A 13,544-nucleotide genomic window follows, 5' to 3' on the forward strand; every position below is an offset into this window, starting at 1 on the left:
ATTGTGCCCCAATTTCTTCATAGGCCCGTCCCTCAGACGAGTGGGACACCCTTTAGGGAAAGGTCCTTGACTCTCCAGGGCACTTCATCAGGATCCTCCCTGACCCCTAGAGCCGGTGTTCTGCAGGAATCCTGCATTCCTGGGCTCAGAGGGGTGGATTTGCAACCTGTGCAGGTAGAGCTGGGATCTGGAATGGGTGCTGTGGGCAGTGTTGCTCCTACAGGCAGGGCCACCTCTTGCCACTGTGACACGGGGTTGGTGCAGTTTGGACTGAGGGAAAGACTGGAACCCAAGAGGAGCCGTGTGGGAGATGCCCCAGCCCCCCGGCAGCCGGGGAGCATCGTTTCCTACCCAGACCCACTGAGCCTCACCCCGGACCCTGCGCAGGGACCACGTCCGTGCCCAGCCCTCGAGCCTCCACCTCGCCCACTCCCCACTGGCCCCTCCACGTGCCGCGGGCCCCGCGGGGCTGGGCAGGGGCTGGGGGAGGTCCGGGAGCTGCCCCGCAGCGGCGCGGGGGTGCCGGGGCTGGCGGGGAGCGCGTGGGTGTGTGCGGGCAGGGCTGTATATCCAGTCTGGCAGAGGGTGTGACTGCTCACACGCCGGGGAGCCGAGCTGCGAGCAGCAGCCCTGAGACACCCTGGGCCAGGGGACGTATGGCAAGGAGGGGTTTGGGGGACTAAGCCCAGCACAGACGGTGTTTGGCGGCCTCGTGTTGTCCGTGTGAGTGACGTGCAGCCCCTGTGCCCGCGCTCTCCAGCCATGCTCCACTCCCCGCTGAAAACCGCGCTGGCCTACGAGTGCTTCCAGGACCAGGCCAGCTCCACGCTGGCCCTGCCCTCGGACCACAAGCTGAAAACCAAGGGCACGGGGAAGCAGCGGGTCCAGGAGCAGGTGATGATGACGGTCAAGAGGCAGAAGCAAAAGTCGTCAGTGTCATCAAGCGTGGGCCACTCCAACCGAGGTAAAGTCCCACGGCGAGAGGGGCCCTCTGGGACAGGGTTGGTGCTCTGGGGTGCTGTGGTGGGGTTTGTGGGGAAGGGACAGACCGCTTTGCTTCTCTTCTGGGTCACCTCAGGCAGTGCCAAAATCTCCAGTGCCAAAATCTCTTGCACTGGATGGAAGGGTTTAGGACAGGACACAGAGCTGGATGCATCAACTCCTTCCTGGCTGGAGCTGATCGCTGGGAGTGCTGCTCTGCTCCACATCCCTGAGGCACTTGGACATTTCAGTGTGGTGCGATAACCAATTTTTCCCTGGCTCTAAAGCTGGAGTAGCTGTCTGGTTTTGCAGATCCTTCCTCTGCAAGTGCCCCCATGGCTGGAATTCCCCAGCACCCCCTCCTGTGCATGGGCAAAGCTGGCAGTGCTCCTCCTCCACCCTGCCATGGGCTGGAGCTGGGGCTTTGCTGCCTCCTGAGCGGTGGGCAGCTGCAGAGGAGGAGGCTGTGCCCGCACACAGGACACAGACCTCGGCTCGGGACTTGCCTCTGGAATCCCAGCGCATCTCCCATTTGCAGGCTGAGAAGTGTGGAGTCTCTGGGAGCCTGGTGGGAGTGGTAGGAAGGAGATGAGTTGGGAGAAGTGTCCCTGGTGTTGGTTGGTGGGGGTGTCTCACAGCCCCCTCCACTTTGCCACTGTTGGGGTGCAGGCGGCCGTTCCACCTCTGTGCACTGAGTCTGTGCCACGGAAAGGAGCAATCAGCTGAGCCCTGCAGCCTGGTGTCCCGCTGGAACCCCTTCCTCTTTGGATCAAGGCTTGGCAAATGGTTGTCTCTGCCATCCTTGTGTCTGGAGAAATCTGGGCTGGAGGTAAAGCCCAACTTTCCCCAGCTGGAATCTGCAAACCCGGAGGGTTGTGACAACCTCTGCGCAAAACCTCCTGGCTCTTGGAGGTTTCTCCAGCAGCCACAGACCTCTGGCCTGGCTGAGTCCGCCAGGGAGAGGAAATCCCGAGGCTGTGGGGGTCATGGGGGTGCTGGATCTGGGACTGAGCATTCAGAAGAGTCTGGAGTGAGCAGCGTGGAGAGGGGTGCTGGGTGAGCTGGGCCAGGCTCTGATACCTCCTCCAGGAGCTGTGCCTTGTCCAGCAGCTCTTCAAGCTGGATTGTGAAGCTGAATCCTGTGCTGGTGAGGTGCCATGGTCCAGGGACGTGTTTGGGGCTGGATTACCAAGAGGAGCTGGGTGGCTGTAGGCTGCTGGGGGAAGTGTGGAGGTGGTGCCTCCACGGGAGCCATCCCTGCTCTGGGAATTGCAGTTGCTGGAACAGAGAGAGTGGAGCAGCTCCACAGCAAGGGCAGGGGGGCTCTGCCAGGAACAAATCCCTGCTTCCTCTGGTTTTGTGGACACAGACTCCAACGGGTGAGGGGGGACTGGGGCAAGGAGAGCTTTCCTCTGCCACCAAAGTGGAAGATGGGGATCTCCTCCCACCTCTGGAGGGTTTGTTGCTTAAGGTGTCACAGTACCAGACCTGACAAAATAAAATACACAGCAGGATGAGCTGAGGGGCTCTGGACGGAGAGGGAAGCGGGCAGAGGGATCCATACGCAGGAAGGAAGGGAGGCAGAGGGGGATTATCCTGCTTGGAGAGGAGCCCAGGCGAAACCTGGGGAAAGGGAAAAGGGAAAAAAAAAAGGCACATTCCCAAACTGCCTGTTTCTGCTCAGCAAGCTAAACCCCTCCTCCAGACACTTTGGGGAATGTCTGGGAATGGGAATTGCGTGGAGATGTGCAGCTCTGGTTTCTGTGTCCCAGGGAAGCTGAGTCACATCCCACTCCCAGGAGTTGCCTCCAAGCACAGGGCCCAGGGCCCCCCTCCCCCAGTTCCCACTGGGGGGTGATTGGCCTGGGCTGATTCATCCCAGTGCATTCCTGGATGGAATCCCAGGAGGGTGAGAAGTTGCTGTTTGTTCCCAGGGTTGTCTCCTGCTTGGTGTTGGAGAGAGTCAGGCTCAGCTTTCAGGTGTTGGGTTTTACTGCTCTTGCCCAAAGATCAGCTGGGCAGCCCCGATGAGAAAAATTAGTTCTTCCTACAGAGAGGCTGTGTGGATTCTGCTTGTCCAAACCCTCCTCCAGCTTGAGCTCCCTGCATTCCCTGGGATTTCTCAGGATGCTCCTCAGAGGCAGCACAAGCTGGGGAATTCCCAAAGCCCCCTGACAAGTGCCTGAGTGCTTCGTTCCCTCTGCTCCCAGACAGTCCCACAGTGGGGCTGGGCAGGGGTTGGGCCGTGTCCAGGTTTATTGCTGTGTTTGGAGCTGTGGTTTGAGCTGGAGCTGGAGCAGGGCCCAGAGCTTCCCCCAGCTGCAGAAACCATGTCCTGGTGTGTGTAGGATGGGGAACATGGACACGGAGCCCTCATGCACACAGCAGGGTGGGGGTGTTGTATCCCATCACTGGAGTTCCTTTAGGGGCTTGGCACACACTCCCTCAGTGTCCCAGGGATTGATAGAGCCATAAATGACTGGTGATTTGGAGTCCAGCAGGTCAAGGTGTTGTGGCCACTTGGGAGATCTGGTGTCCCCCAGGGCAAGGTGGCCAATCTGGGCCCAAACTGGTGTGCACTGGGCTGGGACAGTGAGCAGAAACCTGCTACCAGCACAATACTCCTGCACCCAGTGCAGCCTTGGCTCAGCACAGCAGCTTCAGCTGCTGCCAAGGGTGACTGGAGTCTGGCATCTGTGGGGTCTGTGGGGTCTGTGGGGTCTGTCCTCCTTGGGGGTTGGGTCTGTGGGCTCTGCTGCTGGGCTTATCTGTCCTTCTCCCCACGGCAATACCAAACTAGATGCCTCCCCCTGAATTTGTGAGTAATGCAAATTTCCAGGGAAAATTAATTTCAGTGGCATGGCAGAGGAAAAGGCCAGGCCAGGCTGAACCAGCTCCTCATAGCCAACAGCTCTGCTCTGCAAAGTCCTCTGGCTAAAGGAAAGTTCTGCCAGTGATTTGTCACTGAGGAGACACATCCAAGGAGTGTCAGATCCGACTGTCGTATGGCTGAGCTGGGATTGAGAAGCTTCTGTGCTGGCTGTGGCTAAGAGGAGAGAAATTGCACCAAGCTCTGGTGGGATCCCACCTGGCTTTGGTGGGGATCAGGACTCTGATGTGAAAGGAAGAGGAGATTTGGGGGATGAAAAATCTTTTGAAGACTTCTGTAACTTCCCCCAGCATGAGATGATTCAGTGAAAGGTTCCACTCTTCCACAAACCTCAGATTATTGGGATACAAAAAAATCCCCAAGCCCATTAGCTCATAGGCTGGAAGGCAGAACTGGAGTTTTGTCATTCCTGCAGGAATCTCAGTGTCTGGGATTTCACTGATACTTCTCTCCTAGAAGGCACCCAGGCTTTGCTTTGCGCCTCCCACAGGCCTCTGCTCTCCCTGTGTTTTTCCTATGTTTAATCATCCTTATTGTTTAAAGCCGTGCATAGTTTATGATTTAACTTGCCAAGCCTGCACTGCAGGTGCCTGGTTCTTGTCTTGCCTTTCCCTGCCACAGATTAATATTTATTAACAGGCATCCTTTTCCACAATCTCCACGTTGGCTCTGTGTGTCTGGCTGGCTTTGGGAAAATGGCGCTTTGAAGCCAGCTCTCCTCCTGCCATCAGTGCCAGCTCCAAGAGAGGAGAGTTGCCTTTGAGGAAAGGAAATAACTCATCAAGAACAGCTACACTGGGTTCGGTGGCAGCCTCAGTTTGCTCTGCAATGATGGATAACAGGGATGGAGAAGGGGATGAGGGCAGTGGGAGCAGCGTAGGGGGCTCACAGAGATGCACTGCAAGGTCTGGCACGTCTTATCTGCTGTAATTGGATTTTACCCTCATGATTTGTCCCACTGAAGAGAAAAGAGATTTTAAAGTGTCTAAGTTTTAAAGGAGATGCCATGGGGGAATGATAATTTGGGGAGGGGGGAATCTGAGCAGCCTTCAGGGGTGTTCTCTGCCCACAGGGTCGCTGAGAGGCTGCACCTCCTCTGTGGGGTTCTACCACATTTTTCTGGCTCTTTCCCAGCTGTTGAAGGTCCTCTGTCATGAGAAAAAGCTGAGGGAGCTGGGGAGGCTCAGCCTGGAGCAAAGGAGGCTCAGGGGGGACCTTGTGGCTCTGCACAAGTCCCTGACAGGAGGGGGCAGCCGGGGGGGGTCGGGCTCTGCTGGCAGGGAACAGGGACAGGATGAGAGGGAACGGCCTCAGGCTGGGCCAGGGGAGGGGCAGGTTGGATATTGGGGAAAATTCCTTCATGGAAAGGGTGGTCAGGCCCTGGCACAGCCACCCAGGGCAGTGGTGGAGTCACCATCCCTGGGAGTGTTCAAAAGATGTGTGGATGTGGCACCTCGGGCATGGGTTAGTGGTGAACATGGCAGTGGTGGGGGAATGGTTGGACTCTTTGATCTCAGAGGGCTTTTCCAACCTCAGTGACTCTGTGATTCCATGGTTCTGTGTTATCTGCTCTGAGTGCAGTGGTTTGAATTGGCTCTGTGCTTGCCCAAGTGCACGTGGGCCCTTCGGGGACCTAAACAGCTGCTTGGGTGACAGCAACTGGGACATAGCCATGGGGACATAGCCAGAAAAAAGCACGAGGGCGGCGTCTCCCACTAAGAGCATTTCCACCCTGGCCCAAATGGTTTTTTGAGATTTTCTGGGTTTATCCCGAATTCCAAGGACCTGTGACCAGGTTGCGTGGTCTTTACTCTTGAGGTGTTTGAAAAGAAGGATCTCCTTTCTGTCCCTGAGGGCTGGGGTTACAGCTCCCAGCTGGCTGTCAAGATGAACCAGGCAGAGAAGTGTCCAAACCTGTACAAATAAAGATCAGGTTTTCTTCAGCCACCTCCACCAGAAAGTCCCCAGGTTCTTCCTGGCCTCAAGACTGAGCTCTCCAAGCAATAAATCCCAGTCGTGTGGTGGCAGGAGAAGCATCTTCTCCAACCAGCAGGGCGACTTCAAAATGCCTTGAACATTTGAGGTTCTGTGTAATTATGTGTTTATAAGCTCTTGTGTACAAGTTCTGGGAGGTGAAGGCAACCCTTCCACAGCTGGAGAACATAAACTTGAACCAACTGCCTAATCCCCTGAATTTGGCCACTTAGCGGTGAATTTATCGAAGAAAATTACAGATGTGCCTAAACTGGCGTATTTTGGGTGTCTCTTTGCTCTAAACCCAAAGTGTGGAGTGCATGGCAGGAACAGATCCTGAAAGGAAGAGTGTGGTCCCCGGGCAGGACTGGTGAGAGGGACCTGTGAGTCAGCCACAGAACCCCTTTTTACAGCTGCTCACCCAGGAAAATGCTCCAGGTGCTCCCACCTGCAGTTACAGGATGTTTACAGAGAACAAGAGGCTGATTCGAAGAAGGAATTCCCAGGAAATTACCATGGAATGGCTTTACCTTCGTGCTCAGATATATGGTTATCAGATAACTCTGTGTCCTGGGGAATCACCTGGCCCAAACTCGCCACTTCCAGCACTGCCTTGCTGCTGCTGAGGCCCAGCACTGATGTGGAGCTGAAGGGAGGCACCAGGGTGGAGAGGGAGCACAGGGTGAAGGACATGGCTGAATCTCCTGTTGCATTTCCATGGCCACTTCCTTGCCTTATCAGCAAGTTCTGTGCAACTTTACGTGCATGAGGCACTCGGGGCTGGGGAGATCAGGATGAGGAGCAGTGCCCCCCGAGTCTCCAGACTACGGAGAAGGAGCTCCTGTGGTTTCCTGCACAGGTGCAGGGCTGGGAGCTGGCCTGGCTGTTGCCTGTTCTCCATCCAGAGATGATCTCCAGGTGCAGTCCCACTCCTCTCCCGCTGACAATAGAAAGCAAATCTCATTATTTACACCACATCCACGGGAATCATCTTCCTGAGAAAATGCAAGAATTTTTAGCCACAAACCAAATCACCATAACAGGTTCTGGGTGCCTCAGGCAGGGCAATAAATTAGGTTTATTCCAAGGATCAGTGGCTGGAGGAGACCTGAGTGGCTCCGGGGCCTTTGTGGTCGAGCTTATCCAGTTTATCTCAGAGATGAGTCTTATCAAACAATCACAGAGATTAGGATATTTCTGACATTACCCACCAGTTTAGGTGCATAAGTTAGGACAGGTAAGTCCTGATTTTGTACTTTGTTAGACATTCAGAGCATCCCCTGCAAGTTAATTGGGGTGTAGGGTTTGCACTTCCTCATAACGGGACCTGGGATGCCACAATTATTGAGCACTTCTGAAAATGAAACTGGCATCACCCTCAACTCCTTTGGACCATCCAAAGGGGGTTAAGGGAATTCCACTGTGGAAAGAGAATGATTCACTCCATTTGTCTTGTAGTGATGAACGTGGCATTGAGTAAAGTACTTTTAGGAGGGATCCAAATGTTGCAGTGCCAGAGACTGCGGGGAGAGCTCTTGGAAGGGCTGGGATAGGTAAATCCAAACTGTGGTTAAAGCACTGAGAAATAGGAAAAATGGCTGATGGGTTCCTCCTGATCCAAGATACTTGCATCTTTAAAAAACATACCTGAGAGCCAGTCTCACTTATTCCTCCAGCATCCCCAAAATAATGATGGAGATCAATACATTTTCAGGAAAAGAAAGTATAGACACACGAAGTGATCTTTTAGAGACAAGATCGGAATTCAAAGAGTGCGATGAGGTTTTGTGGAGTTTGACTGGTTTAGATCCCCAGGTGTTAAATAGACTGGATTGTCCTTTGTCCGTGGTGGTTGTCAGTGACTGTTGATTGAGTTTAGCAAGCCTTGCTCAGGCTGCTCGTGCTGATGTGATTGGTGGGATTCAGTCATGGAGTGGACTGGTGAAAGGGCTGGGGTGGGTTCTGCCTTCAGAGAGGGAAATTCTATTTACTGCAAGTCTTCCATGGCCAGACATTCTGGGACATGCAGCACAAAATACCCTCAGGTTCTTTGGTACAACAGTGAGGAGGCCACCAAGTTAATCAGAGGAAAGGAACCCCTCACCTGTGAGGAAAGGCTGAGAGAACTGGGATTGCTCAGACTGGAGAAGAGAAGCTCAGGGTGACCTAATTGTGGCCTTCCAGTACCTGAAGGAACTGACAGGAAACATGGGGAGAGATTATTTACAAGGGCCTGGAGGGACAGGACACAGGGAATGGCTTCCCACTGCCAGAGAGCAGGGGTAAATGGGATATTGGGAAGGAATTCTTCCCTGTGAGGGTGGGGAGGCCCTGGCACAGGGTGCCCAGAGAAGCTGTGGCTGCCCCTGGATCCCTGGAAGTGTCCAAGGCCAGGTTGGACAGGGCTTGGAGCAACCTGGGCTAGTGGAAGGTGTGAACAGGATGAGCTTTAAGGTCCATTCCAACCCAAACCATTCTGGGCTTCTGTGATTCCATGACCTCAGACACTGGCCCCATCTCTGGCCCTTTCTGCTCCTCTGCTTTGGGTTTTATGGCACTTGGTCTTTTGTGCTGCAAACCTTTGGGTGGTTTGGGGGCTCTGTGGTCTGAGGGCTGGAGTTCCCAGCAGTGACAAGGGCTCCCTTGTGTTCCCTGTGTTCCCTGTGTTCCTGTTGAGATTTAGAACTCTGACACTTTTCCATAACTAAACTTACTGTTAAAAAAGAGCTCTGTGCTCTGAAAGGGGCCTGCTGAGAATGCTTTCTCCTGGGAATGCTTTCTTCTGCAAATGCTTTCTCCTGCAAATGCTTTCTCCTGGGAATGCTTTCTCATGCTGACCATGCCTTTTCCATTTGCAGGTTCCATGTATGATGGTTTAGCCGATGGTTACGGCTACGGGACATCCCGGGGCAGCTACTACACCAAAACCCAGACAGGGAACAGCAACTGGGGATACCCGGTAAGACACTCCTTTATCTGGGAATTGTGCATGGTCTGAGGTGACCTGGACAGGAAGAACCTCTCACAGTCACACAGGGAGGTCACAGTACTTCAGAAACTCGCCCAAGAGAGATCTTGGCTTTCTTAGCAAGGGATTCAGTGCAGTGGAGGAGGAGGATCGAGGGCCCCACAGCTGTTTCATGTGGGGATTTTAGAGTGGACAAGATTTAGTTTGGATTTGTGGGTTGATATCCAATGGCACAAGAGTTTGGAAGCTGCCCGAAGGATCAGGGTTGGGTTCAGACTATCAGAGCTCAGTTCAAGCCTGGAGCACATCAGTGCTCACCTGGAGGAGTTCCCATCTTTGTTCCTGTGCACCAAAACATGGCTGTGAGTGACACAAATGTGGCTGGGGAATGTGAATCAGGGGATTTGCATCAGAACTGTGCTGCTGTTCCCAATCTCAATGCTACTGCAGACCCTTCCCAGATATAATCCATGCTCACAAAAAAGAGGGTCCAGTTCTTCCACAGTGATTTCCAGAGAAATTATTGCACATTTCCAGAAAAAGCACAGGTGAGATGGTACTTGTCTTTGTGCAGTGTGAGTCTGGACATCCCACAGAGCTCCTGGTCCTTGGTGACAGACCCCTGGGACACAGGGAATCGCTCCAAACCACTCCACAGTCCACTGGGACAACTTGTGCTCATGTTGCCCCTCCACTTCAGACCTGTGTTCTGCTCTTCCCTGCTTTTCATCAGCTCTAAAGTAGAAAGGAGCAATTCACAGATCTGGGATTTGAATATGAGAAAAGCAAAGGGCTCCTTTCAACAACTCTGGGACTGCAAAGCAGCTCCGTGTCAGCCATCAAAGGCTTGAACCAGGAAAGGTTTTGGTGGCTCCAAGCACACAGACAGGGCTGCAGCTTTTCCTGATGGTGGCCAGATCCTCTGCCTGTTCAGAGCACCAGCATTCCTCAGCTTCAGAAGGATTTATCTGGGTCTTTCCTAATGGCTTTGTTGTAGCATGATGGCTTCAAGGCAGTGGTGTCACTTGCTGGGTTTGCATCACTGGGTGTTCAGTAGGAAAACTGGGAGCACTGGAGTGTCTTTGAGATGTTTATTTCCAGCCTGTCTGTTGGCCCATTTCAGTGTCCTTTGCTGTGCTGGTTAAACCCCAGCCAAGGGGGCTTCTGTCACCAGAAGGGAAAAGCGAGTCCAGAGGAGGCACCAAGTTGATCAGGGGGATGGAGAGTTCTGCTGTGAGGAAAGACTGGGAGAGTTGGGACTGTTCAGCCTGGAGAAGAGAAGCTTTGGGGTGACTGTACTGTGGCCTTGCAGTACCTGAAGGAGGTACAGGAAAGATGAAGAGAGATTATTTTCAAGGGGTGGAGTGACAGGAGAAGGGGGAATGGCTTCCCACTGCCAGAGGGCAGGGATAGATGGGATATTCTTCCCTGTGAGAGATGGAAGAAATTCTTCCATGTGAGGGTGGGGAGGCCCTGGCACAGGGTGCCCAGAGCAGCTGTGGCTGCCCCATCCCTGGCAGTGTCCAAGGCCAGGTTGGACGGGGCTTGGAGCAGTCTGGGACAGTGGAAGGTGTCCCTGCCCATGGCAGGGGTGGGACTGGATGGGCTTTGAGGTCCCTCCCAACCCAGACCATTCTGGGATTCTGTGATGGGTCAGAGCACAGCTCCATCCATCCAGGTGTCCTGTCTCCGTCCCTAAGACAGTGGTGGAGCCCTGCAGAGCGTCCAGCCACGGTAACAAGGCAGGGTTTTCGTGGCCACCAGAAAAGTACAACTGAGGCAGCTCCTGAAGCAGAGGCAGAGCATCTGAGCTTCACAAGTCAAACAATTGGGATGTTTTGTTTTGATGATATATTGCTGTTTGCCTACTGTGATTCCTGAATGGAGTTTGTTGTGCTTTGTCCAAGCAAAATTGCTCTGTTTCAGCCATTCCAAGGGTTTGTAGATGGGTTTTTTTGTTAAAGAGGGAGGAAGCCAAGGCCCAGCTCTGCTCATGCTGGCAAGGTGCTACTGCAGCTCCTGTTGCTGGTGTGAGAGTTATTGCTTCCTCTTGTTAATTCCTGATCTTGTTCCAAACCATTGTGGCAGCTGGACAAATGCTGGCTAGGTGGGAATGCCACTGGCTGCTGGGGGTTCCAGTCAGCAGCGTCGGTGTTCTGGGGAACAGCTGGAAGGTGGTGATGAAGGTGATGAAGGTCAAGACCTCCATTAGACACCAGAGTCCTGTGGACACAACAGTTCAGACCCTTCTGGCTCAGCGGGGATTTAGGCAGCTCTGTCTGTTCTCTGAGAGACTCCTCTGCACTTACTGAGAAGGGAAGGTCTTCCTCCAAATTTAAGTGTCATGCAAGCCTTTAATTCTAAATATTTTTTGTAAAGGTCTTCAGGATCATGGGTTACTTTAGCAAAAACGACTGGGACATGTGAAGGATTCACAGTAAAATTTGTCTTACCTAACTGAGTCTATCTGAGAATCAGCCATTTAGTCCTGACAAGTTGTTGACTCCTCCCCTGGCCAGCAAAGACAGAGGTAGGGGAGGTGATTCATCTCCTCTATCTGGGACATCTGTCAGGTCAGGATGAATCAGCCCCCCTGGATCCCTATCTCCTGCCACTGGAGCTGGATGGAGCAGGGAGATGAGTGCACAGGGAGATGACTGCACTCAGGGGCGAGCAGGCCCAGGTGCCACTGGCACTTCAGAACACATAACCTCAAGCCTAAATGTGCTTAACAAGCTCAACAGACAGTAGACACCCCAACCACACTGAGCAGCCTCCTCCGTTCTGCCTCTTCCAGACAGTGTTAAAGGTTCCACACATCCACCACCAGCCTCCAGCTTGGGATAACTTCAGCTTTTGTCTACAGACCTGTTTGAAGTCTGTGCAGATTCCAGGCTTCCTAAAAAATGTTTCCTGTTTGTAATTCCTGGGTTGTAAGACAAGAAACCAAAGATAAAGCAAATCTGCTTTTGAAGGCAAAGTTGCTGAACTTATTTCCAGCTGGAGCTTGTGCTGTGAATGTGTCTGGAAAGTGGCAAAGTCCTTTGAGGTGCACAGGCAAACTCAGATACTTCAGGGAAGTGACCCAGTGTAATATTGAGGGGCATGGCTGACTCCCAGTCCCCCTGGAGTTAAAAAGGTGCAGCAGGGAATCCATGTCCAGGGTGTTGCTCCACAGCACCTGCACCTGAGACACTGCTCTTGAAGCACCTTAATCTAAGGCACTGCCTCAGATGGTGACCCTAAAGGTGTCCTGTTCCACCCACAGCTCCTAAAAGCTGCTGTCCCTGACTTCCTCCTTTTGTCCTGTTCTGTGTCTTCCTGGAAATTTCAAACTTCTCATTTCTGTGTTTTCTTTCCAACTTTGTGAGACTAATGTTCAAATATTAGAGCAAGAGAAATGATAGATCTGAAGGAAGAGCTCTTTCTGGATCAGTCAGTTTGGAACAGGCTGCCTGCCCAGGGCAGTGGTGGAGTCCCCATCCCTGGAAGTGTTCAAAAACTTGTGGATGTGGCTCTTGAGGATATGGTTTTGGGTGAACGTGGCAGTGTTGGGTTAATGGTTGGACTCTTTGATCTTAGAGGGCTTTTCTAATTTAATGATTCCACGATTCTTTGTTTCTAACACTTTGGATTAAACCCTTTGATTCACCCATTACTACAGATTATTTTCTATGAATTCCCCTTGTGGGGTGCCTCGTTTGCACCCTCGCTGTCCCCAGTGAGCACCTTCTCACTGCCAGTGCAAGGAACACTGAGCCAGCGGGGCCACCCCAGAAACTTGGAGTCACTTGGAGGGCAGTGGGTTTGCTCTTGGCTGCAGCATTTCCTTGGCTCGTGTGTCACGGGCTGGCTCAGCCCTCCAGGATGTTCAGCCTTCGGGAATTCCTTTGCTCAGATACCACACTGGGATGCAGTAACAGGAGGATCTGTGACTGCAAAGCCCTCTGTGTTAGGGTGATACCTCAGCCCAGGTGCTGTGGAGCCTTAGAGACACTTGTCACCCTACTGCCACTGTGAGCTATGAGTGGCCAGCAGTTCCCAAAGCCCTCCAGCCTCAGGAACTGTGTCCTGGTATGAGCAACAGCTCAGGTCCCACAGGAGGGTCCGTGGTGACCACGATTTACACAGACAAACCTGAGGAAGGGTTAAGGAAGCTGGACTGGGCACCTAGAGCAGTGCGGTCATGGCAGAAGCCTCAGCATGAGCTGCACCCTTGTCTCTGACAGCTCAGTTCCATCCCCAAAATGGGGTCTCTCCAGCAGCGTCGCAAAGCCACAGCCACAGTCAGGTGGTCCATGGGCTGCAGGGACTGTGGTGCTCACCCCAACTGCGGGCACAGCTTTGGAGAGGCACAACCAAATCCCACACACAGAGGGCAGCACGTGGGGTGCCACCAGCAAAGACCTCCGAGGTTCAATTCCCACCCTGCTCTTGCCTGGGTCATGGGTTGGCAGGTCCAGCGCTGCCTGGGGGTTGGGGCATTCCCAGGTCCCACAGCATGACCAAGATGAGGCAGGACCAGGACAAGGTGCAGAACCCACCTGGCTCTCCGTGCTGCTGCTTCCACAAGAAGGAAATCCCCCACATGACATGGGTCTGTCCACAGCGTGTCCCCCCAGCACTGCCCCCAGCGAGAGCAAACAAACCCTGGATGTGCTGGGGAGGGAATCTCAGATGTGTCCTGTCTCCAGCAGATCCTCATCCCCACAGAGCTGAGCTGGGGCTTCC

The 13,544-nt window shown here is 53.4% G+C and overlaps 1 protein-coding gene across 1 annotated transcript in view; it reads left to right on the top strand.

Annotated features, from left to right (window-relative positions):
* The first annotated feature begins 584 nt into the window (after positions 1–584).
* The window catches only part of PKP1 (plakophilin 1), a 48,854-nt gene continuing 35,894 nt past the window's right edge, over positions 585–13,544 (top strand). The window contains exons 1-2 of the mRNA XM_048328170.1: positions 585–964; positions 8,704–8,804. Of these exons, the coding sequence (XP_048184127.1) occupies positions 763–964; positions 8,704–8,804 (303 nt within the window). The 5' untranslated portion in view covers positions 585–762. The remainder of the gene's footprint in view (positions 965–8,703; positions 8,805–13,544) is intronic.

Source organism: Corvus hawaiiensis, chromosome 24, assembly GCF_020740725.1.
Source record: "Corvus hawaiiensis isolate bCorHaw1 chromosome 24, bCorHaw1.pri.cur, whole genome shotgun sequence".
In the NCBI taxonomy this organism is placed as follows: domain Eukaryota; kingdom Metazoa; phylum Chordata; class Aves; order Passeriformes; family Corvidae; genus Corvus; species Corvus hawaiiensis.